Source organism: Scyliorhinus torazame, chromosome 2 (assembly GCF_047496885.1).
Source record: "Scyliorhinus torazame isolate Kashiwa2021f chromosome 2, sScyTor2.1, whole genome shotgun sequence".
Classification (NCBI taxonomy): domain Eukaryota; kingdom Metazoa; phylum Chordata; class Chondrichthyes; order Carcharhiniformes; family Scyliorhinidae; genus Scyliorhinus; species Scyliorhinus torazame.
Window position 1 is genome coordinate 12,882,873 of NC_092708.1, and position 18,659 is coordinate 12,901,531.

Consider the following 18,659-nt stretch of genomic DNA (forward strand, 5'->3'; position numbering starts at 1 on the left):
GGGAGAGAGAGAGTGGGCAGGGAGAGAGAGAGTGGGCAGGTAGAGAGAGAGTGGGCAGGGAGAGAGAGAGTGGGCAGGGAGAGAGAGAGTGGGCAGGGAGAGAGAGAGTGGGCAGGGAGAGAGAGAGTGGGCAGGGAGAGAGAGAGTGGGCAGGGAGAGAGAGAGTGGGCAGGGAGAGAGAGAGTGGGCAGGGAGAGAGAGAGTGGGCAGGGAGAGAGAGAGTGGGCAGGGAGAGAGAGAGAGTGGGCAGGGAGGGAGAGAGAGTGGACAGGGAGGGAGAGAGAGTGGACAGGGAGGGAGAGAGAGTGGGGAGAGAGAGTGGGCAGGGAGAGAGAGTGTGGGCAGGGAGAGAGAGTGCGGGCAGGGAGAGAGAGAGTGGGCAGGGAGAGAGAGTGGGCAGGGAGAGAGAGTGGGCAGGGAGAGAGAGTGGGCAGGGAGAGAGAGTGGGCAGGGAGGGAGAGTGGGCAGGGGGAGAGTGGGCAGGGGGAGAGTGGGCAGGGGGAGAGTGGGCAGGGGGAGAGTGGGCAGGGGAGAGTGGGCAGGGGGAGAGTGGGCAGGGGGAGAGTGGGCAGGGGGAGAGTGGGCAGGGGAGAGTGGGCAGGGGAGAGTGGGCAGGGGAGAGTGGGCAGGGGAGAGTGGGCAGGGGGAGAGTGGGCAGGGGGAGAGTGGGCAGGGGGAGAGTGGGCAGGGGGAGAGTGGGCAGGGGGAGAGTGGGCAGGGGGAGAGTGGGCAGGGGGAGAGTGGGCAGGGGGAGAGTGGGCAGGGGGAGAGTGGGCAGGGGGAGAGTGGGCAGGGGGAGAGTGGGCAGGGGAGAGTGGGCAGGGGAGAGTGGGCAGGGGGAGAGTGGGCAGGGGAGAGTGGGCAGGGGGAGAGTGGGCAGTGGGAGAGTGGGCAGGGGGAGTGTGGGCAGGGGGAGTGTGGGCAGGGGGAGAGTGGGCAGGGGGAGAGTGGGCAGGGGGAGAGTGGGCAGGGGGAGAGTGGGCAGGGGGAGAGTGGGCAGGGGGAGAGTGGGCAGGGGGAGAGTGGGCAGGGGGAGAGTGGGCAGGGGGAGAGTGGGCAGGGGGAGAGTGGGCAGGGGGAGAGTGGGCAGGGGGAGAGTGGGCAGGGGGAGAGTGGGCAGGGGGAGAGTGGGCAGGGGGAGAGTGGGCAGGGGGAGAGTGGGCAGGGGGAGAGTGGGCAGGGGGAGAGTGGGCAGGGGGAGAGTGGGCAGGGGGAGAGTGGGCAGGGGGAGAGTGGGCAGGGGGAGAGTGGGCAGGGGGAGAGTGGGCAGGGGGAGAGTGGGCAGGGGGAGAGTGGGCAGGGGGAGAGTGGGCAGGGGGAGAGTGGGCAGGGGGAGAGTGGGCAGGGGGAGAGTGGGCAGGGGGAGAGTGGGCAGGGGGAGAGTGGGCAGGGGGAGAGTGGGCAGGGGGAGAGTGGGCAGGGGGAGAGTGGGCAGGGGGAGAGTGGGCAGGGGGAGAGTGGGCAGGGGGAGAGTGGGCAGGGGGAGAGTGGGCAGGGGGAGAGTGGGCAGGGGGAGAGTGGGCAGGGGGAGAGTGGGCAGGGGGAGAGTGGGCAGGGGGAGAGTGGGCAGGGGGAGAGTGGGCAGGGGGAGAGTGGGCAGGGGGAGAGTGGGCAGGGGGAGAGTGGGCAGGGGGAGAGTGGGCAGGGGGAGAGTGGGCAGGGGGAGAGAGTGGTCATGGGAAAGAGTGGTCATGGGAAAGAGTGGTCATGGGAAAGAGTGGGCAGGGAGAGAGAGTCGGCAGAGAGAGGTTTAGGGAAGAAATTCCAGAGTCTGGGACCTCAGTCACCAGAGCAATTAAAATCGATGATGCTCAAGATGCCAGAGTTAGAGGAACGCAGAGTTCAGAGTTCTCGACACATGCGCACTTCAAATGCCACAATTAGCAGACAGGACTATGGGCCAAGTGCTAGAAAACGGGATTAGAATAGGCAGCACGGTAGCACCACGGTTAGCACTGTTGCTTCACAGCTCCGGGGCCCCAGGTTCGATTCCGGCTTGGGTCACTGTCTGTGCGGAGTCTGCACGTTCTCCCCGTGTCTGCGTGGGTTTCCTCCGGGCGCTCCGGTTTCCTCCCACAGTCCAAAGACGTGCTGTTGGGTGAATTGGACATTCTGAATTCTCCCTCTGTGTACCCGAACAGGCTCCGGAATGTGGCGACTAGGGGCTTTTCACAGTAACTTCATTGCAGCGTTAATGTAAGCCTACTTGTGACAATAATAAAGATTATTGGTCAAGAGCTGGATACAGCAGAGGAGCAGGAGACTGGCGCAGAGTTCATTTGGTGAAGGCGACTGCAGATGTCAGGACCAGTCTGGTTGTGGAGTTGGTTCAAGGCTGTAAGGAATGGCCCAGGACGCATTGGGGCAATTTCAGAATAAGCAGAATGCTGGAATGGGGGGCTGGGAAGCAGATTTCAAAGATAAGTTACAAAGGAATTTTTAAAATACTTACGAAAATAGCCAGGAGGATCACATTCCAGGGAAACTTCCTCCTGAACAAAATGCAAACTGGGTATTAAAAGGAAGCATGATTTTTCGGATTCAGCAACGCATTTGCCTGCAGCACGATAGCAGAGTGGTTAGCACAGTTGCTTCACAGCTCCAGGGTCCCAGGTTCGATTCCTGGCTTGGGTCACTGTCTGTGCGGAGTCTGCACGTTCTCCCCGTGTCTGTGTGGGTTTCCTCCGGGTGCTCCTGTTTCCTCCCACAGTCTAAAGATGTGCAGGTTAGGTGGATTGGCCGTGATAAATTGCCCTTTGTGTCCAAAAAAGGTTAGGTGGGGTTACGGGCATAAAAGGGAGAAGGTGGAGGTGTGGGCTTAACTAGGGAGCTCTTTCCGAGGGCCGGTGCAGACCCGATGGGTCGAATGGCCTCCTTCTGCTCTGTAAATTCTACGTTTATGTTTCTATTCTATGGTCAATAATTAAGGTTAAAAATCTACCCCAAGTTTTCCCCCCTCTCCTCCTTTAGGAGAGATGGAGGGGAAATCCGTCGATGCTGACTGGACAAGACTGAAGTCTCGTGCCAAACTCCCTGGTTGCTCAGTGCTTACATGAAAATGCTGCCTGCCACACGCGGGTACGCATCGACACCTTCAGGGGCACCCAGGTAGGGGGTCACAGAATGGGGAACAAGAGCTTCTTTGTTGGGGCCGAGGCCAACATTCACCAGGCAACACGGGACACTCACCTGGGTCCTTCACAGCAGATCAGGACAAAATAGATGACAATAAACACGCCACTGGGGGGGAAAAAACACAGGAAAACTGTCAGCATTACAGAACAGCTAGGGCTAGGAGCAACAACAACTTCTATTTAGATAAACTCATTAACAACTGGGTCAAACTCATTAGCTGCTGCTTCAAACTCATTACCTACTGGGTCAAACTCATTAACTACTATGTCAAACTCATTCACTACTGCTTCAAACTCATTAACTACTGCATCAAACTCATTAACTGCTGTGTCAAAGTCATTAATTGCTGCGACAAACTCATTAACTACTGGGTCAAACTCATTAAATACTGGGTCAAACTAGTTAACTATGTCAAACTCATTAACTACTGCTTCAAACTCTAACTACTGCGTCAAACTCATTAACTACTAGGTCAAACTCATTAACTATGTCAAACTCATTAACTACTGGGTCAAACTCATTAACTACTGGGTCAAACTCAACTGCTGCGTCAAACTCATTAACTGCTGCGTCAAACTCATTAACTGCTGCGTCAAACTCATTAACTGCTGCATCAAGCTCATTACCTGCTAAGTCAAACTCATTAAGTGTTGCATCAAACTCATTAACAGCTGTATCAAACTCATTAACTACTGCGTCAAACTCATTAACTGCTGCGTCAAACTCAATAACTGCTGTGTCAAACTCATTAACTACTGCGTCAAACTCATTAACTGCTGCATCAAACTCATTAACTACTGCGTCAAACTCATTAACTGCTGCATCAAACTCATTGCCTGCTGGGTCAAACTCATTAACTGTTGCATCAAACTCATTAACTGCTGTGTCAAACTTATTAACTACAGGGTCAAACTCATTAACTGCTGCATCAAACTCATTAACTACTGCGTCAAACTCATTAACTGCTGCGTCAAGCTCATTATCTACTGGGTCAAACTCATTAACTGCTGCATCCAACTCATTAACTGCTGTGTAAAACTCATTACCGACTGCATCAAACTCATTAACTGCTGTGTCAAACTCATTACCTACTGGGTCAAACTCATTAACTGCTGTGTAAAACTCATTACCGACTGCATCAAACTGATTAACTGCTGCGTCAAACTCATTAACTACTGCGTCAAACTCAATAACTGCTGTGTAAAACTCATTAACTGCTGCATCATACTCATTAACTGCTGCATCAAACTCATTACCTACTGGGTCAAACTCATTAACTGCTGTGTAAAACTCATTACCGACTGCATCAAACTGATTAACTGCTGCGTCAAACTCATTAACTACTGCGTCAAACTCAATAACTGCTGTGTAAAACTCATTAACTGCTGCATCAAACTCATTAACTGCTGGGTCAAACTCATTAACTGCTGTGTCAAACTCATTAACTACAGGGTCAAACTCATTAACTGCTGCAGCAAACTCATTAACTGCTGTGACAAACTCATTAACTGCTGCATCAAACTCATTAACTACCGCGTCAAACTCATTAACTACTGGGTCAAACTCATTAACTGCTGCTTCAAACTCATTAGCTGCTGCGACAAACTCATTAACTACTGGGTCAAACTCATTAACTACTGCACCAAACTCATTAACTACTGGGTCAAACTAATTAACTACTATGTCAGACTCATTCACTACTGCTTCAAACTCATTAACTACTGTGTCAAACTCATTAACTGCTGCATCAAACTCATTACCTACTGGGTCAAACTCATTAACTGCTGTGTAAAACTCATTAACTGTTGCATCATACTCATTAACTGCTGCATCAAACTCATTACCTACTGGGTCAAACTCATTAACTGCTGTGTAAAACTCATTACCGACTGCGTAAACTGATTAACTGCTGCGTCAAACTCATTAGCTGCTGCATCAAACTCATTAACTGCTGCGTCAAACTCATTAACTGTTGCGTCAAACTCATTAACTACCGGATCAAACTGATTAACTGCTGCATCAAACTCATTAACTGCTGCGTCAAACTCATTAACTGCTGCGTCAAACTCATTAACTGCTGCATCAAACTCAATAACTGCTGTGTAAAACTCATTAACTGCTGCATCAAACTCATTAACTGCTGGGTCAAACTCATTAACTGCTGTGTCAAACTCATTAACTACAGGGTCAAACTCATTAACTGCTGCATCAAACTCATTAACTGCTGTGACAAACTCATTAACTGCTGCGACAAACTCATTAACTACCGCGTCAAACTCATTAACTACTGGGTCAAACTCATTAACTGCTGCTTCAAACTCATTAGCTGCTGCGACAAACTCATTAACTACTGGGTCAAACTAATTAACTACTATGTCAAACTCATTCACTACTGGGTCAAACTCATTAAATACTGGGTCAAACTCATTAACTGCTGTGTCAAAGTCATTAATTGCTGCGACAAACTCATTAACTACTGGGTCAAACTCATTAAATACTGGGTCAAACTAGTTAACTATGTCAAACTCATTAACTACTGCTTCAAACTCTAACTACTGCGTCAAACTCATTAACTACTGCGTCAAACTCATTAACTACTGGGTCAAACTCATTAACTACTGGGTCAAACTCATTACCTGCTAAGTCAAACTCATTAAGTGTTGCATCAAACTCATTAACTGCTGTGTCAAACTCATTAACTACTGCGTCAAACTCATTAACTGCTGCATCAAACTCATTACCGACTGGGTCAAACTCATTAACTGCTGCATCAAACTCATTAACTACTGCGTCAAACTCATTAACTGCTGCATCAAACTCATTACCTGCTGGGTCAAACTCATTAACTGTTGCATCAAACTCATTAACTGCTGTGTCAAACTTATTAACTACAGGGTCAAACTCATTAACTGCTGCATCAAACTCATTAACTACTGCGTCAAACTCATTAACTGCTGCGTCAAGCTCATTATCTACTGGGTCAAACTCATTAACTGCTGCATCCAACTCATTAACTGCTGTGTAAAACTCATTACCGACTGCATCAAACTCATTAACTGCTGTGTCAAACTCATTAACTACTGCATCAAACTTATTAACTACTGCGTCAAACTCATTAACTGCTGCGTCAAGCTCATTATCTACTGGGTCAAACTCATTAACTGCTGCATCCAACTCATTAACTGCTGTGTAAAACTCATTACCGACTGCATCAAACTCATTAACTGCTGTGTCAAACTCATTAACTACTGCATCAAACTTATTAACTACTGCGTCAAACTCATTAACTGCTGCGTCAAGCTCATTATCTACTGCGTCAAACTCATTAACTGCTGCATCAAACTCATTACCTGCTGGGTCAAACTCATTAACTGTTGCATCAAACTCATTAACTGCTGTGTCAAACTTATTAACTACAGGGTCAAACTCATTAACTGCTGCATCAAACTCATTAACTACTGCGTCAAACTCATTAACTGCTGCGTCAAGCTCATTATCTACTGGGTCAAACTCATTAACTGCTGCATCCAACTCATTAACTGCTGTGTAAAACTCATTACCGACTGCATCAAACTCATTAACTGCTGTGTCAAACTCATTAACTACTGCATCAAACTCATTAACTACTGCGTCAAACTCATTAACTGCTGCGTCAAACTCAATAACTGCTGTGTCAAACTCATTAACTGCTGTGTACAACTCATTAACTGCTGCATCAAACTCATTAACTACTGGGTCAAACTCATTAACTGCTGCATCAAACTCATTACCTACTGGGTCAAACTCATTAACTGCTGTGTAAAACTCATTAACTGCTGCATCATACTCATTAACTGCTGCATCAAACTCATTACCTACTGGGTCAAACTCATTAATTGCTGTGTAAAACTCATTACCAACTGCATCAAACTGATTAACTGCTGCGTCAAACTCATTAACTACTGCGTCAAACTCATTAACTGCTGCATCAAACTCATTACCGACTGCGTCAAACTCATTAACTGCTGCGTCAAACTCATTAACCGCTGCGTCAAACTCATTAACTACCGGATCAAACTCATTAACTGCTGCATCAAACTCATTAACTGCTGCGTCAAACTCATTAACTGCTGCATCAAACTCAATAACTGCGGTGTAAAACTCATTAACTGCTGCATCAAACTCATTAACTGCTGGGTCAAACTCATTAACTGCTGTGTCAAACTCATTAACTACAGGGTCAAACTCATTAACTGCTGCATCAAACTCATTAACTGCTGTGACAAACTCATTAACTGCTGCATCAAACTCATTAACTACTGGGTCAAACTCATTAACTGCTGTGTCAAACTCATTAACTGCTGTGTCAAACTCAGTAACTACTGCGTCAAACTCATTAACTACTGCATCAACTCATTAACTGCTGTATCAAACTCAATAACTACTGTGTCAAACCCATTAACTGCTGCATCAAACTCATTAACTGCTGCGTCAAACTCATTAACTGCTGCATCAAACTAATTAACTACTGCGTCAAACTCATTAACTGCTGCGTCAAGCTCGTTATCTACTGCGTCAAACTCATTAACTACTGCATCAAACTCATTTACTGCTGCATCAAACTCATTAACTACTGGGTCAAACTCATTAACTGCTGTGTAAAGCTCATTACCGACTGCATCAAACTCATTTACTGCTGCATCAAACTCATTACCTACTGGGTCAAACTCATTAACTGCTGCATCAAACTCATTAACTACTGGGTCATACTCATTACCGACTGCGTCAAACTCATTAACTACTGCGTCAAGCTCATTAACTGCTGCATCAAACTCATTAACTGCTGCGTAAAACTCATTAACAGCTGCATCAAACTCATTAACAACTGCGTCAAACTCATTAACTGCTGCGTCAAGCTCATTATCTGCTGGGTCAAACTCATTAACTGCTGCATCAAACTCATTAACTACTGCGTCAAACTCAATAACTGCTGTGTCAAACTCATTAACTACTGCGTCAAACTCATTAACTACTGCGTCAAACTCATTATCTACTGGGTCAAACACATTAACTGCTGCATCAAACTCAATAACTGCTGCATCAAACTCATTAACTGCTACGTCCAATTCATTAACAGCTGCATCAAACTCATTAACTGCTGCGTCAAACTCATTACCTACTGGGTCAAACTCATTAACTACTGCGTCAAACTCATTAACTGCTGTGTAAAACTCATTACCGACTGCATCAAACTCATTAAATGCTGCATCAAACTCATTACCTACTGGGTCATCCTCATTAACTGCTGCATCAAACTCATTAACTGCTGCATCAAGCTCATTAACTACTGCACCAAACTCATTAACTACTGTGTCAAACTCATTAACTGCTGCATCAAACTCATTACCTACTGGGTCAAACTCATTAACTGCGGCATCAAACTCATTAACGACTGCGTCAAACTCATTACCTACTGGGTCAAACTCATTAATTACTGGGTCAAACTAATTAACTGCTGCGTCAAACTCATTAACTGCTGTGTCAAACTCATTACTTACTGGGTCAAACTCATTAACTGCTGCATCAAACTCATTAACTGCTGCGTCAAACTCATTAACTGCTGCATTAACTGCTGCGTCAAACTCATTAACTGCTGTGTAAAACTCATTAACTGCTGCATCAAACTCATTAACTGCTGCATCAAGCTCATTAACTACTGCATCAAACTCATTAACTACTGTGTCAAACTCATTAACAGCGGCATCAAACTCATTAACTGGTGTGTCAAATTCATTAACTACTGCGTCAAACTCATTAACTGCTGTGTCAAACTCAATAACTGCTGTGTCAAACTCATTAACTACTGCATCAAACTCATTAACTGCTGTGTCAAACTCAATAACTGCTGTGTCAAACTCATTAACTACTGCATCAAACTCATTAACTGCTGCATCAAACTCATTAACTGCTGCATCAAGCTCATTAACTACTGGGTCAAACTCATTAACTGCTGTGTAAAACTCATTACCGACTGGGTCAAACTCATTAACTGCTGCATCAAACTCATTATCTGCTGCATCAAGCTCATTAACCACTGCATCAAACTCATTAACTGCTACATCAAACTCATTAACTACTGGGTCAAACTCATTAACTACTGTGTCAAACTCATTCACTGCTGCGACAAACTCATTAACTACTGGGTCAAACTCATTAATTACTGGGTCAAACTCATTCACTGCTGCGACAAACTCATTAACTACTGGGTCAAACTCATTAACTGCTGTGTAAAACTCATTACCGACTGCATCAAACTCATTAACTGCTGCGTCAAACTCATTAACTGCTGCGTCAAACTCATTAACTACTGTGTCAAACTCATTAACTGCTGCATCAAACTCATTAACTGCTGTGTCAAACTCATTAACTACTGTGTCAAACTCAATAACTGCTGTGTCAAACTCATTAACTACTGCATCAAACTCATTAACTGCTGCATCAAATTCATTAACTACTGGGTCAAACTCATTAACTGCTGTGTAAAACTCATTACCGACTGGGTCAAACTCATTAACTGCTGCATCAAACTCATTAACTGCTGCATCAAACTCATTAACTGCTGCATCAAGCTCATTAACTACTGCATCAAACTCATTAACTACTGTGTCTATCTCATTAACTGCTGCATCAAAATCATTAACTGCTGTGTCAAACTCATTAACTACTGTGTCAAACTCATTAACTGCTGCGTCAAACTCATTAACTGCTGCATCAAACTCATTAACTGCTGCATCAAGGTCATTACTTACTGGGTCAAACTCATTAACTGTTGCATCAAACTCATTCACTGCTGTGTAAAACTCATTACCGACTGCATCAAACTCATTAACTGCTGCATCAAACTCATTACCTACTGGGTCAAACTCATTAACTGCTGTGTAAAACTCATTACCTACTGGGTCAAACTCATTAACTGCAGCATCAAACTCATTAACTGTGTCAAACTCATTAACTACTGCGTCAAACTCATTAACTGCTGCATCAAGCTCATTACCTACTGGGTCAAACTCATTAACTGCGGCAGCAAACTCATTAACTGCTGCGTCAAACTCATTAACAACTGGGTCAAACTCATTAACTGCTGCGTCAAACTCATTAACAGCTGCATCAAACTCATTAACTGCTGTGTCAAACTCATTAACTGCTGCATGAAACTCATTAACTGCTGTGTGAAACTCATTAACTGCTGCGTCAAACTCATTAACTACTGGGTCAAACTCATTAACTGCTGTGTAAAACTCATTACCGACTGCATCAAACTCATTAACTGCTGCATCAAACTCATTAACAACTGCATCAAACTCATTAACTGCTACGTCCAATTCATTAACTGCTGCATCAAACTCATTAACTGCTGCGTCAAACTCATTACCTACTGGGTCAAACTCATTAACTACTGCGTCAAACTCATTAACTGCTGTGTAAAACTCATTACCGACTGCATCAAACTCATTAAATGCTGCATCAAACTCATTACCTACTGGGTCATCCTCATTAACTGCTGCATCAAACTCATTAACTGCTGCATCAAGCTCATTAACTACTGCACCAAACTCATTAACTACTGTGTCAAACTCATTAACTGCTGCATCAAACTCATTACCTACTGGGTCAAACTCATTAACTGCGGCATCAAACTCATTAAAGACTGCGTCAAACTCATTACCTACTGGGTCAAACTCATTAATTACTGGGTCAAACTAATTAACTGCTGCGTCAAACTCATTAACTGCTGTGTCAAACTCATTACTTACTGGGTCAAACTCATTAACTGCTGCATCAAACTCATTAACTGCTGCGTCAAACTCATTAACTACTGGGTCAAACTCATTAACTGCTGTGTAAAACTCATTAACTGCTGCATCAAACTCATTAACTGCTGCATCAAGCTCATTAACTACTGCATCAAACTCATTAACTACTGTGTCAAACTCATTAACAGCTGCATCAAACTCATTAACTGGTGTGTCAAATTCATTAACTACTGCGTCAAACTCATTAACTGCTGTGTCAAACTCAATAACTGCTGTGTCAAACTCATTAACTACTGCATCAAACTCATTAACTGCTGTGTCAAACTCAATAACTGCTGTGTCAAACTCATTAACTACTGCATCAAACTCATTAACTGCTGCATCAAACTCATTAACTGCTGTGTAAAACTCATTAACTGCTGTGTAAAACTCATTACCGACTGGGTCAAACTCATTAACTGCTGCATCAAACTCATTATCTGCTGCATCAAGCTCATTAACCACTGCATCAAACTCATTAACTGCTACATCAAACTCATTAACTACTGGGTCAAAATCATTAACTACTGTGTCAAACTCATTCACTGCTGCGACAAACTCATTAACTACTGGGTCAAACTCATTAATTACTGGGTCAAACTCATTCACTGCTGCGACAAACTTATTAACTACTGGGTCAAACTAATTAATTACTGGGTCAAACTAATTAACTACTGCGTCAAACTCATTAACTGCTGTGTCAAACTCATTAACTGCTGCGTCAAACTCATTAACTACTGGGTCAAACTCATTAACTGCTGTGTAAAACGCATTACCGACTGCATCAAACTCATTAACTGCTGCATCAAACTCATTAACTGCTGCATCAAGCTCATTAACTACTGCATCAAACTCATTAACTACTGTGTCAAACTCATTAACTGCTGCATCAAACTCATTAACTGCTGTGTCAAACTCATTAACTACTGTGTCAAACTCAATAACTGCTGTGTCAAACTCATTAACTACTGCATCAAACTCATTAACTGCTGCATCAAATTCATTAACTACTGGGTCAAACTCATTAACTGCTGTGTAAAACTCATTACCGACTGGGTCAAACTCATTAACTGCTGCATCAAACTCATTAACTGCTGCATCAAACTCATTAACTGCTGCATCAAGCTCATTAACGACTGCATCAAACTCATTAACGACTGTGTCTATCTCATTAACTGCTGCATCAAACTCATTAACTGCTGCGTCAAACTCATTAACTGCTGCATCAAACTCATTAACTGCTGCATCAAGGTCATTACCTACTGGGTCAAACTCATTAACTGTTGCATCAAACTCATTCACTGCTGTGTAAAACTCATTACCGACTGCATCAAACTCATTAACTGCTGCATCAAACTCATTACCTACTGGGTCAAACTCATTAACTGCTGTGTAAAACTCATTACCTACTGGGTCAAACTCATTAACTGCAGCATCAAACTCATTAACTGTGTCAAACTCATTAACTACTGCGTCAAACTCATTAACTGCTGCATCAAGCTCATTACCTACTGGGTCAAACTCATTAACTGCGGCAGCAAACTCATTAACTGCTGCGTCAAACTCATTAACTACTGTGTCAAACTCATTAACTGCTGCGTCAAACTCATTAACTGCTGCATCAAACTCATTAACTGCTGCATCAAGGTCATTACCTACTGGGTCAAACTCATTAACTGTTGCATCAAACTCATTCACTGCTGTGTAAAACTCATAACCGACTGCATCAAACTCATTAACTGCTGCATCAAACTCATTACCTACTGGGTCAAACTCATTAACTGCTGTGTAAAACTCATTACCTACTGGGTCAAACTCATTAACTGCAGCATCAAACTCATTAACTGTGTCAAACTCATTAACTACTGCGTCAAACTCATTAACTGCTGCATCAAGCTCATTACCTACTGGGTCAAACTCATTAACTGCGGCAGCAAACTCATTAACTGCTGCGTCAAACTCATTAACAACTGGGTCAAACTCATTAACTGCTGCGTCAAACTCATTAACAGCTGCATCAAACTCATTAACTGCTGTGTCAAACTCATTAACTGCTGCATGAAACTCATTAACTGCTGTGTCAAACTCATTAACTGCTGCGTCAAACTCATTAACTACTGGGTCAAACTCATTAACTGCTGTGTAAAACTCATTACCGACTGCATCAAACTCATTAACTGCTGCATCAAACTCATTAACTACTGCATCAAACTCATTAACTGCTGCATCAAACTCATTAACTGCTGTGTGAAACTCATTAACTACTGTGTCAAACTCATTAACTGCTGTGTCAAACTCAATAACTGCTGTGTCAAACTCATTAACTACTGCATCAAACTCATTAACTGCTGCATCAAATTAATTAACTACTGGGTCAAACTCATTAACTGCTGTGTAAAACTCATTACCGACTGGGTCAAACTCATTAACTGCTGCATCAAACTCATTAACTGCTGCATCAAACTCATTAACTACTGTGTCTATCTCATTAACTGCTGCATCAAACTCATTAACTGCTGTGTCAAACTCATTAACTACTGTGTCAAACTCATTAACTGCTGCGTCATACTCATTAACTGCTGCATCAAACTCATTACCGACTGCGTCAAACTCATTAACTGCTGCGTCAAACTCATTAACTACCGGATCAAACTCATTAACTGCTGCATCAAACTCATTAACTGCTGCGTCAAACTCATTAACTGCTGCATCAAACTCAATAACTGCTGTGTAAAACTCATTAACTGCTGCATCAAACTCATTAACTGCTGGGTCAAACTCATTAACTACAGGGTCAAACTCATTAACTACAGGGTCAAACTCATTAACTGCTGCATCAAACTCATTAACTGCTGTGACAAACTCATTAACTGCTGCATCAAACTCATTAACTACCGCGTCAAACTCATTAACTACTGGGTCAAACTCATTAACTGCTGCATCAAACTCATTAACTGCTGTGTCAAACTCATTAACTGCTGCATCAAACTCATTAACTACTGGGTCAAACTCATTCACTGCTGCGTCAAACTCATTAACTGCTGCGTCAAACTCATTAACTACTGCATCAACTCATTAACTGCTGTATCAAACTCAATAACTACTGTGTCAAACCCATTAACTGCTGCATCAAACTCATTAACTGCTGCGTCAAACTCATTAACTGCTGCATCAAACTAATTAACTACTGCGTCAAACTCATTAACTGCTGCGTCAAGCTCATTATCTACTGCGTCAAACTCATTAACTACTGCATCAAACTCATTAACTACTGGGTCAAACTCATTAACTGCTGTGTAAAGCTCATTACCGACTGCATCAAACTCATTTACTGCTGCATCAAACTCATTACCTACTGGGTCAAACTCATTAACTGCTGCATCAAACTCATTAACTACTGGGTCATACTCATTACCGACTGCGTCAAAATCATTAACTACTGCGTCAAGCTCATTAACTGCTGCATCAAACTCATTAACTGCTGCGTAAAACTCATTAACAGCTGCATCAAACTCATTAACAACTGCGTCAAACTCATTAACTGCTGCGTCAAACTCAATAACTGCTGCATCAAACTCATTAACTACTGCGTCAAACTCATTAACTGCTGCATCAAACTCATTAACTACTGCGTCAAACTCAATAACTGCTGTGTCAAACTCATTAACTACTGCGTCAAACTCATTAACTACTGCGTCAAACTCATTAACTGCTGCGTCAAGCTCATTATCTACTGGATCAAACTCAATAACTGCTGCATCAAACTCATTAACTGCTACGTCCAACTCATTAACTGCTGCATCAAACTCATTAACTGCTGCGTCAAACTCATTACCTACTGGTTCAAACTCATTAACTACTGCGTCAAACTCATTAACTGCTGTGTAAAAGTCATTACCGACTGCATCAAACTCATTAACTGCTGCATCAAACTCATTACCTACTGGGTCATCCTCATTAACTGCTGCATCAAACTCATTAACTGCTGCATCAAGCTCATTAACTACTGCACCAAACTCATTAACTACTGTGTCAAACTCATTACCTACTGGGTCAAACTCATTAATTACTGGGTCAAACTAATTAACTGCTGCGTCAAACTCATTAACTGCTGTGTCAAACTCATTACTTACTGGGTCAAACTCATTAACTGCTGCATCAAACTCATTAACTGCTGTGTAAAACTCATTAACTGCTGCGTCAAACTCATTAACTACTGGGTCAAACTCATTAACTGCTGTGTAAAACTCATTAACAGCTGCATCAAACTCATTAACTGCTGCGTCAAGCTCATTAACTACTGCGTCAAACTCATTAACTACTGTGTCAAACTCATTAACTGGTGTGTCAAATTCATTAACTACTGCGTCAAACTCATTAACTGCTGTGTCAAACTCAATAACTGCTGTGTCAAACTCATTAACTACTGCATCAAACTCATTAACTGCTGCATCAAACTCATTAACTGCTGTGTAAAACTCATTACCGACTGGGTCAAACTCACTAACTGCTGCATCAAACTCATTATCTGCTGCATCAAGCTCATTAACTACTGCATCAAACTCATTAACTACTGGGACACACTCATTAACTACTGTGTCAAACTCATTCACTGCTGCGACAAACTCATTAACTACTGGGTCAAACTCATTAATTACTGGGTCAAACTAATTAACAACTGCGTCAAGCTCATTAACTGCTGTGTCAAACTCATTAACTGCTGCGTCAAACTCATTAACTACTGGGTCAAACTCATTAACTGCTGTGTAAAACTCATTACCGACTGCATCAAACTCATTAACTGCTGCATCAAACTCATTAACTGCTGCATCAAGCTCATTAACTACTGCATCAAACTCATTAACTACTGTGTCAACCTCATTAACTGCTGCATCAAACTCATTAACTGCTGGGTCAAACTAATTAACTGCTGCGTCAAACTCATTAACTGCTGTGTCAAACTCATTACTTACTGGGTCAAACTCATTAACTGCTGCATCAAACTCATTAACTGCTGTGTAAAACTCATTAACTGCTGCGTCAAACTCATTAACTACTGGGTCAAACTCATTAACTGCTGTGTAAAACTCATTAACTGCTGCATCAAACTCATTAACTGCTGCATCAAGCTCATTAACTACTGCGTCAAACTCATTAACTACTGTGTCAAACTCATTAACTGCTGCGTCAAACTCATTAACTGGTGTGTCAAATTCATTAACTACTGCGTCAAACTCATTAACTGCTGTGTCAAACTCAATAACTGCTGTGTCAAACTCATTAACTACTGCATCAAACTCATTAACTGCTGTGTCAAACTCAATAACTGCTGTGTCAAACTCATTAACTACTGCATCAAACTCATTAACTGCTGCATCAAACTCATTAACTGCTGTGTAAAACTCATTACCGACTGGGTCAAACTCATTAACTGCTGCATCAAACTCAATATCTGCTGCATCAAGCTCATTAACTACTGCATCAAACTCATTAACTGCTGCATCAAACTCATTAACTACTGGGTCAAACTCATTAACTACTGTGTCAAACTCATTCACTGCTGCGACAAACTCATTAACTACTGGGTCAAACTCATTAATTACTGGGTCAAACTAATTAACAACTGCGTCAAGCTCATTAACTGCTGTGTCAAACTCATTAACTGCTGTGTAAAACTCATTACCGACTGCATCAAACTCATTAACTGCTGCATCAAACTCATTAACTGCTGCATCAAGCTCATTAACTACTGCATCAAACTCATTAACTACTGTGTCAACCTCATTAACTGCTGCATCAAACTCATTAACTGCTGTGTCAAACTCAATAACTGCTGTGTCAAACTCATTAACTACTGCATCAAACTCATTAACTACTGTGTCAAACTCAATAACTGCTGTGTCAAACTCATTAACTACTGCATCAAACTCATTAACTGCTGCATCAAATTCATTAACTACTGGGTCAAACTCATTAACTGCTGTGTAAAACTCATTACCGACTGGGTCAAACTCATTAACTGCTGCATCAAACTCATTAACTGCTGCATCAAGCTCATTAACTACTGCATCAAACTCATTAACTACTGTGTCTATCTCATTAACTGCTGCATCAAACTCATTAACTGCTGTGTCAAACTCATTAACTACTGTGTCAAACTCATTAACTGCTGCTTCAAACTCATTAACTGCTGCATCAAACTCATTAACTGCTGCATCAAGGTCATTACCTACTGGGTCAAACTCATTAACTGTTGCATCAAACTCATTCACTGCTGTGTAAAACTCATTACCGACTGCATCAAACTCATTAACTGCTGCATCAAACTCATTACCTACTGGGTCAAACTCATTAACTGCTGTGTAAAACTCATTACCTACTGGGTCAAACTCATTAACTGCAGCATCAAACTCATTAACTGTGTCAATCTCATTAACTACTGCGTCAAACTCATTAACTGCTGCATCAAGCTCATTACCTACTGGGTCAAACTCATTAACTGCGGCAGCAAACTCATTAACTGCTGCGTCAAACTCATTAACAACTGGGTCAAACTCATTAACTGCTGCGTCAAACTCATTAACAGCTGCATCAAACTCATTAACTGCTGTGTCAAACTCATTAACTGCTGCATCAAACTCATTAACTGCTGCGTCAAACTCATTAACTGCTGCGTCAAACTCATTAACTACTGGGTCAAACTCATTAACTGCTGTGTAAAACTCATTACCGACTGCATCAAACTCATTAACTGCTGCATCAAACTCATTAACTGCTGCATCAAGCTCATTAACTACTGCATCAAACTCATTAACTGCTGCATCAAACTCATTAACTACTGTGTCAAACTCATTAACTGCTGTGTCAAACTCAATAACTGCTGTGTCAAACTCATTACATACTGTGTCAAACTCATTAACTGCTGCGTCAAACTCATTAACTACTGCGTCAAACTCATTAACTGCTGCATCAAGGTCATTACCTACTGGGTCAAACTCTAACTGTTGCATCAAACTCATTCACTGCTGTGTAAAACTCATTACCGACTGCATCAAACTCATTAACTGCTGCATCAAACTCATTACCTACTGGGTCAAACTCATTAACTGCTGTGTAAAACTCATTACCTACTGGGTCAAACTCATTAACTGCAGCATCAAACTCATTAACTGTGTCAAACTCATTAACTACTGCGTCAAACTCATTAACTGCTGCATCAAGCTCATTACCTACTGGGTCAAACTCATTAACTGCGTGCGGCAGCTAACTCATTAACTGCTGCGTCAAACTCATTAACAACTGGGTCAAACTCATTAACTGCTGCGTCAAACTCATTAACAGCTGCATCAAACTCATTAACTGCTGTGTCAAACTCATTAACTGCTGCATCAAACTCATTAACTGCTGAGTCAAACTCATTAACTACTGTGTCAAACTCATTAACTGCTGCGTCAAACTCATTAACTGCTGCATCAAACTCATTACCTACTGGGTCAAACTCATTAACTGCTGCATCAAACTCATTAACTACTGCATCAAACTCATTAACTGCTGCATCAAACTAATTAACTGCTGCATCAAACTCATTACCTACTGGGTCAAACTCATTAACTGCTGCATCAAACTCATTAACTACTGCATCAAACTCATTAACTACTGGGTCAAACTCATTAACTGCTGTGTAAAACTCAT

General features: G+C 42.5%; 1 protein-coding gene across 6 annotated transcripts in view; it reads right to left on the reverse strand.

Moving 5' to 3' along the window:
• The window catches only part of tmbim1a (transmembrane BAX inhibitor motif containing 1a), a 152,987-nt gene that overhangs the window by 13,019 nt on the left and 121,309 nt on the right, over window positions 1-18,659 (reverse strand). For all 6 annotated transcript variants that reach the window (XM_072468669.1, XM_072468665.1, XM_072468667.1 and 3 more), the window contains 2 exons: window positions 3,190-3,240; window positions 2,453-2,492 (listed from right to left, as the gene is read on the reverse strand). In XM_072468669.1, coding sequence (XP_072324770.1) covers window positions 2,453-2,492; window positions 3,190-3,240 — 91 coding nt within the window. The remainder of the gene's footprint in view (window positions 1-2,452; window positions 2,493-3,189; window positions 3,241-18,659) is intronic.